At 44.8% G+C, this 13646-nt stretch overlaps 1 protein-coding gene across 4 annotated transcripts in view; it reads right to left on the bottom strand.

Annotated features, from left to right (window-relative positions):
- Window positions 1–13646, bottom strand: part of LOC134344556 (pituitary adenylate cyclase-activating polypeptide type I receptor-like) — a 269718-nt gene that overhangs the window by 170135 nt on the left and 85937 nt on the right. For all 4 annotated transcript variants that reach the window (XM_063044563.1, XM_063044562.1, XM_063044561.1 and 1 more), the window contains exon 3: window positions 6100–6187. In XM_063044563.1, the coding sequence (XP_062900633.1) occupies window positions 6100–6187 (88 nt within the window). The remainder of the gene's footprint in view (window positions 1–6099; window positions 6188–13646) is intronic.

A 13646-nucleotide genomic window follows, 5' to 3' on the forward strand; every position in this document is an offset into this window, starting at 1 on the left:
ACTTTCTCAATAAGCCTTGCATGGGGTAACTTGTCAAATGCCTTGCTGAAATCCATATACACTACATCTACTGCTCTACCTTCATCAATGTGTTTAGTCACATCCTCAAAAACTCAATCAGGCTCGTAAGGCACGACCTGCCTTTCACAAAGCTATGCTGACTATTCCTAATCATATTATGCCTCTCCAAATGTTCATAAATCTTGCCTCTCAGGATCTTCTCCATCAACTTATCGACCATCGAAGTAAGATTCACTGGTCTATAATTTCCTGGGTTATCCCTACTCCCTTTCTTGAATAATGGAACAATATCCATAACCCTCCAATCCTCTCAACATCTCCCGTCCTCATTGATGATCATTGCCAGAGGCTCAGCAATCTCCTCCCTCGCTTCTCACAGTAGCCTGGGGTACATCCCATCCGGGTCCAGTGACTTATCCAACTTGATGCTTTCCAAAAACTCCAGCACATCCTCTTTCTTAATATCTACATGCTCAAGCTTTTTAGTCCGCTGGAAGTCATCCCTACAATCACCAAGATCCTTTTCCATAGTGAATACTGAAGCAAAGTACAGTATTCATTAAGTACCTCTGCTATCTCCTCTGGTTCCAAACACACTTTTCCACTGTCACACTTGATTGGTCCTATTCTGTCACGTCTTCTCCTCTTGCTCTTCACATACTTGTAGAATGCATTGGGATTTTCCTCAATCCTGTCTGCCAAGGCCTTCTCATGGCCCCTTCTGGCTCTCCTAATTTCTTTATGAAGCTTCTTCCTGCTAGCCTTATAATCTTCTAGATCTCTATCATTACCTAGTTTTTTGAACCTTTCATAAGCTCTTCTTCTCTTGACTAGATTTTCAACAGCCTTTGTACACCATAGTTCATGTACCCTACCATTCTTTCCCTGTCTCATTGGAACGTACCTGTGCAGAACTCCACACAAATATTCCCTGAACATTTGCCACATTTCTTCCATGCAGTTCCCTAAGAACATTGTTCCCAATTTATGCTTCCAAGTTCTTGCCTGATGGCCTCATATTTCCCCTTATTCCAATTAAACACCTTCCTAACTTGTCTGTTCCTATCCCTCTCCAATACTATGGTAAAGGAGATAGAATTGTGATCACTATCTCCAAAATGCTCTCCCACTGAGAGATCTGACACCTGACCAGGTTCATTTCCCAATACCAGATCAAGTACAGCCTCTCCTCTTGTAGGCTTATCTACCTATTGTGTCAAAAAACGTTCTTGAACACACCTAACAAACTCCACCCCATCTAAACCCCACGCTCTAGGGACATGCCAATCAATATTTGGGAAATTAAAATCTCCCACAACAACCCTGCTATTATTACACCTTTCCAGAATCTGTCTCCCTATCTGCTCCTCGATATGTTACTATTAGGTGGTCTATATAAAAAAAAACACCCAATAGAGTTATTGACCCCTTCCTGTTCCCAACTTCCACCCACAGAGACACTGCAGACAATCCCTCCATGTCTTCCTCCTTTTAGCAGCTGTGACACTATCTCTGATCAACAGTGCCACACCCCCACCTCTTTTGCCTCCCTCCCTGTCCTTTCTGTAACACCTAAAGCCTGGCACTTGAAATAACCATTCCTGCCCCTGAGCCATCCAAGTCTCTGTACTGACCACAGCAGACAGCCAAGGCCTTATGGCTGGATGGTGCTAGAAAGGCAGATTTTCCTGATTGTTCGATGCTATTCAATTAACACTCAATCCTTCTAATTAATTTTGGTTTTGGATATTACACAATAACTCATTATTATGAACAGTAATTTTAGAAATATTGTGTTAACATGAGGGCTCTACAATGGGTAGTTCAAACTGCACAATGTATCACCAGCACCAGCCTACCCCCAGCAAGGACACAGGCAGTCAGGTCCTTCCTGTCCCTAGGTACAGTGCACATTGAGTGTATGCTCGTGGTCTCCTGCTGCGGTAGTCCATCCACTTGAAGGTTCAACATGTTGTGCATTCAGAGATGCTCTTCTGCACACCACTGTTGTAATGGAGGTTATTTGAGTTACTGTCACCTTCCTGTCAACTTGAACCGGTCTGGCCATTCTCCTCCGACCTCTCTCATTAACAAGGTGTTTGAATTGGATTAAATTGAATTAACAAGATATTTTCACTCACAGAGCTGCCGCTCACTGGATTTTTTTTGGATTTTCACACCATTCTCTGTAAACTCTAGAGATTGTTGTGAGTGAGAATACCAGGAGGTTAGCAGTTTCTGAGATACTCAAACCACCCTGTCTGGCACCAACAACCATTCTACTATCAAAGTCACTTGTATCACATTTCTTCCCGATTCTGATGTTTGATCTGAACAACTGAACCTCTTGCCCATGTCTGGATGCTTTTATTCACTGAGTTGCTGCCACATGATTGGCTGATCAGATATTTGCATTAACAAGCAGGTGTACGTAATAAAGTGGCTATTAAGTGTGTATAGGAAGGTGCCGGAAAAGGGTCATCAACACCACGAAGGGTCCCACCCACCATGCTCATGGTCTGCCTATACCACTCCCACCAAGGAGAGACTACGTAACATCCACGACAGGACCACCAGACTGAAAAATGGTTACTTTCCCCAAGAAGTAAGGCTGATCAACACCTCCACTCACTAACTAGCCCTTCCACACTCTCGACCGCCACTACTTTATCATTTCCTGTCAGGGTCACCTTATGTACAAATACTCCTGTGCCTAACGTCACATTCTTAAGTTCATAACTAATAACTAACTATTGGGCATGGGCATAGGCATTTTTACACCATGTGTCTGCTAAATTATCCCCTCCCCTTTAAATCCCCTCTCTATCTCAATGAGCACACACCTCGCATGCTTTTCAATGTCTACAGCATAAATCTGCCGCAAAACTTTCATGCAAACTGAGCATTTAAATGCATATGGATATATAGGGTCTTGGACCATATATATGTTTTTTGAGTGAATATGCTTCTTTGCTCACTATTTGGAATTATATTACTCTCTATTTTGGAATGTTTGCCTGCTAATTTGAATGTTTTACACCATGACCCCAGAGGAATACTGTCTCGTTCAGCTGTATCTTTGCGTGATGGAATTCTCTGCCACAGGAAACTGTTGAGGCCAGTTCATTGGCTATGTTTAAGAGGGAGTTAGATATGGCCCTTGTGGCTACAGGGGTCAGGGGGTATGGAGGGAAGGCTGGGGTGGGGTTCTGAGTTGGATGATCAGCCATGATCATAATAAATGGCGGTGCAGGCTTGAAGGGCCGAATGGCCTACTCCTGCACCTATTTTCTATGTTTCTATCAAAGTTCCATCTCCTCATAGTGAAGAGAACCTTTGAATCATTCAAAGTTCAAGCAAAATTGATTATCAAAATGTGTAAATAACATTGCATCCCAGAATATGAAAATATATATAAATAAAAAAAAGGAAGTCATGCTGAGGTTTCAATAAGCACTTGTGAGGTCTCACTTGGAGTATTATGAGCAGTTGTGAGTCCCATTTCTAAGAAAGGATGTGCTGACGTTGGAGACGGTTCAAAGGAGGTCCACAAGAATGATTCCAGGAATGAAAAGCTTATCATATGAGGAACATTTGATGGCCTTGGAGCTGTACTCACTGGAATTTAGAAGAGTGGGGGTGATCTCATTGAAACCTATCAAAGGTCATAATAGAGTGGATGTGAAGAGGATGTTTCCTATAGTGGGGAGGTCTAGAACCAGAGGGCACAGCCTCAGGATAGAGGGATGTCCAATTAGAATGGATATGAGGAGGAATTTCTTTATCCCGATCCAGAGGGTGTCAAATCTGTGGAATTCATTGCCACATGTGATTGTGAAGGCCAGGTCATTGGGTGTACTTAAGGCAGAGGCTGATAGATTCTTGATTGGTCAGGGCACGAAAGGTGACGGGGAGAAGGCAGGAGAATGTGATTGAGAGGGAAATGGATCAGCCAGGATCAAATGGTGGAGCAGACTCGATAGGCCGAATGGCCTAATTCTGCTTCTATGTTTTTATGATCTGTGTTGCCGTTTACTATTTTGTGAGTCATTTTCTTGCAAGCATGTACAGAATAGAGGCACGTAACTGTTCCTGAACCTGGTGATGTGGGATTTAAGGCTCCTGTACCTCCTGCAGAATGGTAGCTGCGAGAAAAGAGCACGGGCTGTCAATGCTGGAGGCTGATATCTGGTGGCAGCACTCCTCGTAGACGTGCTCAATGGTGGGGAGGGATTTTCCTGCGATGGACTGGTCTATATCCACAACTTCCTGTCGATTTTTCCATTCCTGGGCATTGGTGCTTTCACACCAGGCCATGGATCAAACACTCTCCACTGTGCATCCACAGAAGCTTGTCAAAGTTTCAGATGACATGCTGAGCCTGCGCTAACCTCGGAGAAAACAGAGGTGCTGACGTGTATTCTTTGTGATGACAATTATGTTCTGGACCTAGAACAGGTACTCGGATATGATAACGCCAAGGAATTTAAAGTTACTGACCCTGTCCACCTCAGATCCCCTAACGGGGACTGACTCATGGACATGTGGCTTTTTCCCCCTGTAGCCAATAACACAATACATTGACGTAGAGCAAGGTAAAGCAATAACAGAGCACAGAATAAAGTGTAACAGCTCCAGAGAGAGAGTGCAGTGCAGGTAAACAATAAGATCTTCCAGCTGCCCTTTCAATTCAGACTTCAGATTCATTTATTTATCACAGGCACATTGAAAGATACAATGAAACGCGTCAATTGCGTTAACAATTGTGAATCAATATTAACCTCCAACTCCACGGCAAGGTTCAGAGCAAAGTGCATTACGGACCTCAGCCCGCTCAGAATTCTCAGAGTACAGTAGTAAAATCATTGGCTGAGCAGCATCCATGAGAGACGGGCAATAAAAGCGGCTCAACAAACAATAGAGGACATTACACACACACTTCACACGTACCACACTCTCAGATCTTCTGAACACCGCTACAGCTCCCTGCCCATCAACACCAGAAGAGTCCAATGCCTTGTCAACACCCAATTTTGACTATATAGTGTGCATAGCACCTTTGACAGTAAAAACAGTCAGTTTTATTATCTGTATTTGTATTTTACAAGTGGTCAAGTGGTTAAGGCATTCAACTAGCGACCTGAAGGTCGTGAGTTCGAGCCCCAGCCAAGGCAGCGTGTTGTGTCCTTGAGCAAGGCACTTAACCACACATTGCTCTGCGACGACACTGGTGCCAAGCTGTATGGGTCCTAATGCCCTTCCCTTGGACAACATCGGTGTCGTGGAGAGGGGAGACTTGCAGCATGGGCAACTGCTGGTCTTCCATACAACCTTACCCAGGCCTGCACCCTGGAGAGAGAAGACTTTCCAGGCACAGATCCATGGTCTTGCAAGACTAACGGATGCCTTAAAAAATAAAAAATAGCACCTTTGACAGTAAAAAGTCAGTTTTATCTGTATTTGTATTTTAAATCACATGCATTAAGTTTTAGTATTTATTATCCTTTGTTTAAATATATGTAGTGTGGTGCTGTGCATCTTAGGCTCTGTGATGTCATCCTTACCACTGCACAAACTAAGTTCCTCACGGGCAATAAAGTGAATTGAACCAACACACCCAAAGATGTGCTGGGGGCCGCCCGCAAGGGCCACCAGACACTCTGGTGCCAGCATGGCATGCCTGCCATGTTCAGCGGAACATTACGCAGGTGGCACGTTGGCATAGTGGTTAGCGCAATCACTTTACCATAGCAACCATCACCATCGAGATTGGATTCTGACTGCTGTCTGTGAGGAATCTGTACGTTCTCCCTGTGACTATGTGGGTGTCCCCCACGTCCTCTGGTCTCTGCCCTCATTCTAAAGACGTACGGATCAGGCTTGGTAAGCTGTGGGCATGCTACGTTAGTGGCTGAACGTGGCAACATTCGCGGGCTGCCCTCAGCGTGTCCTCGGACTGTTGGTCGTTGATGAAAAACGACACATTTCACTGTATGTTTCACTGTACTTGGGACAAACAGAGTTAAACTTGAAAACAACACAAGCAACGGCAACAGTTCATTGGTTGCCAAAACTCACCGAAAGCGGTTTGATCTTCTTGGCTCAGTTTTCGGATGCATCGCTCCCTCTCCCATGGAATCTCACACTCCGGTTGGAAGCCATTAGCCTGAAAACAAAGGAGATACAAGAAACTGGAATCTGGACCAAAGAGAGACAAGTTGCTGGTGAACTCAGAGGGAAACAGAGAGTCAACGTTTCGGGCCCAGACCCTTCATCCTGAGTAGAGGGGAGACAGCCAGTGTAAAGAGGATGAAGGGGAAGGATGAGGCAAGAGCTGGCAGGCTCCGTGTGGATCCAGGTTGGGGGGGGGGGTCACAATTGATTGGCCATTGTATTCAATGTGGTGGAGGAATCCGGTGAGGAAGGAGGCAAAGTGAAAAACCAATTTCCAACCGTGGGCAAATGAGAAGTGAAAAAAGTGAAAATCATAGAGAATGGGGAAGTTCTAAGAGGCTTGGACAGACTAGAATCCGGGAGAATGTCCCCAGTGTCCAGGCAGTGCATAGACAGGGGTCACCGCCTTGGTTCAAGTTCAAGTTTATTGTCTTTCAACTGTACACATGTGTGCTGCTAAATGAGACAATGTTTTCTGGGACCAAAGTGAAAAACACAGAACACATATCAGACGCAGCACAAAAAAAAAATATGAACACAATAATGTTTACAGGTAATTTCTGAATGGTCCATGAACTTAAGTTCAAGTTTAATTGTCTTTCAACCATACATGAGTACCAATGAATGCAGCCAAACAAAACAGTGCTCCTCCAGGGCCAAGGTGCACAGTACCAACAGTTACACACAGCACGAGGCACATAGAAGATAGCAAGCACATAGAATATATCAGTAAAATATGGTCATGCAGACAAATATATAGTTCAAGTCCCGGAGTCCATGAATGTTACAGCAGCCAAGCTTAAGACAGCTTGTCTTCTGCTGAACGAACAGTGGGGGGCAGCACTGACTCCAGGCGTCACACTGCCCTGACTCTGACACCTCTCTCCTGGGCAGCTGGGCTTCAGGCCTGGTCCTTGCTACCACGTACACCGCCTCACTTTTTATATCATCTTTGCTCTCTTTTTGCACTACCTATTTAATTTTATATATGTATATATTTCTTAAGGTAATTATTAATCCATTTTTATTACTGTATCACAATGTACTGCTGCCCCAATACAACACATTGCACAGCATAGTATATGACAGTGATATTAACCATACAACAATTACAGCACGGAAACAGGCCATCTTCGCCCTTCTAGTCCATACCGAACTCTTACTCTCACCTAGTCCCACCGACCTGCACTCAGCCCACAACCCTCCATTCCTTTCCTGACCATATATCTATCCAATTTAACTTTAAATGACAACATCGAACCTGCCTCAACCACTTCTGCTGGAAGCTCGCTCCACACAGCTACCACTCTCTGAGTAAAGAAGTTCTCCCTCATGTTACCCCTAAACTTTTGTCCTTTAACTCTCAACTCGTGTCCTCTTGTTTGAATCTCCCCCAGTCTCAATGGAAAAAGCCTATCCACGTCAACTCTATCAATCCCCCTCATAATTTTAAACACCTCTATAAAGTCCCCCACTCAACCTCTACGTTCCAAAGAATAAAGACCCAACTTGTTCAACCTTTCTCTGTAACCTAGGAGATGAAACCCAGGCAACATTTTAGTAAATCTCCTTTGTACTCTCTCAATTTTATATTATTGGATATTGAACCTGATTCTGATTAATAAAAAATTCTGTCGATCTGCAAGTTGATGACATTAAGTGCATATGCGACATATGGTTACGTATACAACAGTAGAATGTTATAAGGCTGCTAGCACTGTCACAGGGTGGTAGTGGTGTTCAGAACTCTGAGCCTGGGGGAAGGAGCTGTAACCCAGTGCAAGGTCCTTGTTCTTACACTGTGGAACCATCTGCCTGACGGTAGAATATGGGTACAGCATTTTTTAAAGTTTTATTTATCTATATAGAGATATGGTTCCAGCGGTGGTGGTAATGGGGATAGGCTACCACTACCTATTAAATACCCCCAAACAGCATGTGCCTTAGATGGCCTCTGACAACCAAATCCAGCTCCAGGCTTTCATGTGTGGCTACTGAACCCAGTGGAACTGTTTTTACTGATAGAGGGACAGAGGCGGTTTACTAGTGCCTTATAACCAGTCGCTTCAGGCAGATGGGGCTTATTAACTGTGTTTGGAAGCTCATCTAGAAGGAAAACTCTGATCTCAAACCTCCACTGCCTTGTGGCTGTACCCACTCATGAGGAAGGCTTTGGGAGTGAACCCCGAGGGAAAAATCTGGAGCTGGAGTCCCCAAATCCCTACATTGAGTCCAACGCTGACTGGCTACTCCTGCCACGCTGCTGGTGCCAAACTGTATCGGTCTTTGCCATTCCTTAGGGTTCATCAGATGTGTGGAGAGGGGGTGCCTGTTACATGGGCAACAGTTTGCCCTACATTTTGTACTGCCCAGGCTTGCGTAGCTAGACAGCTAAGGTGCAACATCCATAGTCATCTCTGACCAACGGAGGCCTCAAGTATAGAGATAGTGTGTAACAGGCCCTTTCAGACCAATGAGCACACAGCCCAGCAAACCACCTATCTAACCCGAGCCTAATCACAGGATAATTTACAACATCCAACCAACCTACTAACCAGTACACCTTTGGACCATGGGAGCACACAGGAAGGTGAAAGATACCTCCCCCATTTCAGAGCCTCATGACCCAGTGGAAGTCTCGAGCACAGAAGGTAGCGGAGGCCAAGTCATTAACCATACAGTACATGTCTGAGAGAGAGTTTGATGTGCTACACTTGTTTATGCCAAAGGGATTATGTACTTACGGGGAGAAAGCAGGACTGGAATGGTGACCTGTCTGAACAGTTATAGCTATGTTGAATGGACTTGGAATTGGCTTATTATTGTCAGGTGTATCAAGAAAAAAAATTTACCAGGATATGCTGGGACTTGAGGACCTGCATTATAGAGAAACATTGAATAGATTATGTCTTTATTCTCTGGAGCGTAGGAGAGTGAGGGGAGATTTGATAGAGGGAGGGGTATAGATAGGGTAAATGTAGGCTTTTTCCATTTGAGGTTGGGGGAAGAGTAGAATTAGAAGGTGTGAGTTAAGGATGAAAGGTGAAACATTTAGGAGAAACTTCATCCCTCAGAGGGTGATGTAAGTGCGGTGCGAGCTGCCGGTGGAAGTGACGGATGAGGCTTCAATTTCAATATTTAAGAGAAGTATGGATAGAGGGGTTATGGAGGCCTATGGTCCAGGTGTGCATCAATAGGACTAGACAGAATAAACATTCAGCATGGACTGGACTAGACAGGCTGAAGGGCCCGAGTCTGCGGCATTCTCTCCCCAACTCTCAGAGAAATGGCTTCTTTCTACATGGTCTCAAGACCAAATTAGGAGGGGCAGTCAGTGAGAAACTTCTCCTCCACAACAGAGGGAAGGTAAGGTTCGAGGGGATCCACATCTCTGGAGGAAGTGGTTGAGCCAGGTACAATAACTACATTTTAAAGTCTTTTGGACAGATCGATTCAAGATTCAAAATTGTTTAATGTCATTTCCAGTGCACAAGTCTAGAGAACAAAATAATTGCTACTCCAGATCCAATACAGCAAAAAAAAACTTGATTAGATAAAGAACACAATAATAAAAAACACAATAGATATAAATACACAAGATAGCTTGTATGGATACAGTAGACTGATTGCCAGTCCATGAAGTGACGCTAGGCACAGGAATGTCTGTACACAAGGTGACTCTGACAGGAAATGATAAAGTAGTGGTGGTTGGGGGTGTGGAGGGGTGGGTTAGTGGGTGGAGGTGTTGATCAGCCTCACTGCTTGGGGAAAGTAACTGTTTTTGAGTCTGGTGGTCCTGGTGTGGATGCTATGTAGCCTCCTCCCTGATGGGAGGGGGACAGGCAGTCCATGAGCAGGGTGGGTGGGATCCTTCATGATATTACTGGCCCTTTTCCGGTACACGGATAGGAAAGTTTTAAAGGAATGTGTGCCAAAGGGTACTAGCTCAGCTCATAAGATGATAAGACATAGGAGTAGAATCAGGCCATTTGGCCCATCAAGTCTGTTCCACTAATCAATCATGGATGATCCTTTTCTCCCCTCCTCAGCCCCACTCCCCCGTCATCTCCGTGTAACCTGTGATGCCTTGTCCAATCAAGAACTGATCAAGCTCTGCCCAAAATATACCCAATGACCTGGCCTCCACAGCTGTCTGTGGTAATAAATACCACAAATTCACCACCCTTTGGCTAAAGAAATTTCTCCACATCTGTTTTATAGGGATACCACTATCCTGGGGCTGTGCCCTCTTGTCTTAGACACCCCTACCATAGGAAACATCCTTTCTACATCTACTGACTAGGCCTTTCAACATTCAAAAAGGTTTCAATGAGATCCCCCTTCATCCTTGTAAATTCCAGCGAGTACAGACCTAGAGCCAGCAAACGTTCCTTGTATGATAACCCTTTCATTCCTGGAATCACCCTTGTGAACCTCCTCTGGACCCTCTCCAATGCCAGCATATCTGGTCCAAGATGAGTTGTCCAAAACCCTTCACTATACTCAACTTGAGGCCTCACCAGTGCCATATAAAGTCTTAGCATCATATGCCTGCTCTTGTATTCTAAACATTTTCAAATGAATGCCAACATTGCATTTGCCTTCCTCACCACTGACTCAACCTGCAAGTTAACCTTTAGAATGTTCTGCACAAGGACTCCCAAGTCCCTTTGCATGAGATTTTTGGATTTTCTCCCCATTTAAAAAAATAGTCTGCACACTTATTTCAACTACCAACGTGCATGACCATGCATCTTCCAACATATTTCATTTGGCACTTTCTTGCCCATTCTCCTAATCTGTCTAAATCCTTCAGCATCCTACCTGTTTCCCCGACACAGGACCATAGTAGAAAGGGAAGGTGGTGAGACCTAGCAGAAGGTGATAGGTAGGTGAGAAGGGGTACCATACGTATACATCAGTAGGAAAGGTTTCAAAGGATTTGGGATATGGACCAAAAGCAAGCAAATAGAACCACAGCTCTGCCTTCAGTACTAATATTCCTAGTGAACTCATCACCAAACCCAGAGCCTGGGAGCTATTGCCTCCCTGTGCAACTGGATCCTTGTCTTTGTGACCAGCAGACCACAATCAGTAAGGCTAGGCAGCCAGAACTCCACCATGATTATCTCGACTGTGGTGACCCACAAGGTTATGGCCTCAGCACCCTACTCTACTCCCTGTACACTCGTAACTGCGTGGCCAGATTCCCCACTAACCTCATCTACACGTGAGCAGATGCGAGGTCCTCCCTTCATTGGGTATTGCATCCCAGCTGTCAATGTGATATGCAAGTCGGGGTAGTATAATAATGGAGAGCAAACTGTTGCCCATACAGCAGGCTCCCCAGCCCTCCAATGAATCCAAAGGAACAGCAGAAACCAATACTGTTTGGCCCTAGTGATGTCACAGGAGTTGCCAACTTAGTCCCAAAGCCTTCCCCATGAGAGGGTATAGTCACAAGGCAGCGGAGATTTGAGATCAGAGTTTTCCTTCTCCTAGATGAGATGCCAACCACGGTTGACAAGCCCCATCTGGTTTTAAGGTGCCAGTAACCCACATTTGCCTCTTCTCCTGTCAGCAGAGATGGGCTTAGTAGCTAGGCCACACGTGAAGGTCAGGAGCTAGACTTGGTTGTCAGAGACACTGAGATGCACACCACCAGGGCATTTAATAGGTAGTGGGAGCCTATCTCCATTACCACCACCCCAGCTATAACAACCTTAAGAAACCAAGTTTGCACATCATACTGTAATGGACTGAATTTCCAATAATGACGAGTTGGAGCACAGGAGATATGGTATCATGACAACAACCTTTCCCTCAATGCCAACAGAATAACAGAGCTGGTCATTGACTTTAGGAAGGTGGGTGGGGGTGTGGTGCTGTCTACATCGACAGTTCTGAGGTTGAGAACTACAAGACCCTTGGAATGAACGTCACCAATAACGTGTCCTGATCCACACACATTGATGCCATGGTCAGCAACGCCTCGGCTTCCTCAGGAGGCTAAAGGAATTCGGCATGTGCCTGTCACCCCACGTCAACTTTTTACCAATGCACCATAGAGAATAAATATCCTGTCTGGATGCATTGCAGCTTGGTACGGCTACTGCTCTGCACGGGACCGCCAGAAACCGCAAGTGTCGTAGATACAGATCAGCACGTCACAGGCAGCAGCTCCGAATGCATGTCTCACTACCTCCCTAAAGCAGTCAGCGGAATGAAAGACCCCACCCACCCCAGACATTCTCTCCCATCGGACAGAAAATACAAAAGCCTGGAAGCTGTACAACCAGGCTCAGGGACAGCTTCTATCCCAATGTTTATCGAACAGACCTTTCCTGCATTAAAATGGACTCGTGATCTACCTCATCATGATCTTGCACTTTGCCGTTTACCTGCACTACACTTTCTCGGTAGATTTTACAATTTATTCTGCATTTTTACTGACTTACCTTGTTTTATCTCAATGTATCTGATCTGCGCAAAGTCTGCAAGACAAACTTTTCACTGTTTCACCGTACCTGTGACTCATGTAATAAACCAATTCTAGTTCCAATGAATGGGACCAACTGAGAGGGGCATCTTGGTCAGGATGGACCAGCTGGGTGGAAAGACTTGTGCACTGTTACTCTAGACCTCCAAGAGGCTGAAAATAAGGAAGTAAATTGGCAAGATACATTACTTTCCACTTCTGCATTGGCATAACTTCCAATAGCACACTGAGGATTAAGATTTATTGATGCATTTTTCCATGTCACAGTGGAATGGAGACTTCAGGAAGCTAGTGTTTATGCTGTTACTAATACACACAGACCAGAGGAGACTGGTTTTGAACCCCTTTCTCCTGCCTTCTCCCCAAAACCCTAACTTCCTCATTGATCCTACCAGACTCTGGCCTCCACTGCACTGTAATATGGCCACTATCCCAGTGGAAAAATGTATCAACAAATCTTTTAAATCAGTGCACAGTTTGGAGTTATGCTAACACAGAAGCAAAGGATAATATATCTTGACTATTTATTTCCTTATTTTTAAATCTCACAGAGCAACAGTGCTGGAACAGGCATTTTGACCCAACTGGTCCATACTGACCAAGGTGGTCCTCCAAGTTGGCTGCCACATCCATCTGTGACAATGACTTCCACAGAAATATTGTCTCATTTTTACTGTGTACCATACCAGCAGTTATGAAATGACAATAAAAAGTGACTTAACAACTTGAGACTCACTGTCAGGACACTGAAGCAGGAATCCAATCACAGACCCAGTACTGTGCACACCATGATATTAATTGAGTAACAAATCCCAAGGTGCAAACAAAATCAGCATCAAAGTTCAGGCAGAGATCAAGACATCCAGAGAAATCCAAAAAATTGGGAATTGGGAAACAGGCAGGGTCAATATCCAGATAGATAGACAGAGCACAGATACACATGCTGGAAAGG

Source organism: Mobula hypostoma, chromosome 3, assembly GCF_963921235.1.
Source record: "Mobula hypostoma chromosome 3, sMobHyp1.1, whole genome shotgun sequence".
NCBI lineage: Eukaryota > Metazoa > Chordata > Chondrichthyes > Myliobatiformes > Myliobatidae > Mobula > Mobula hypostoma.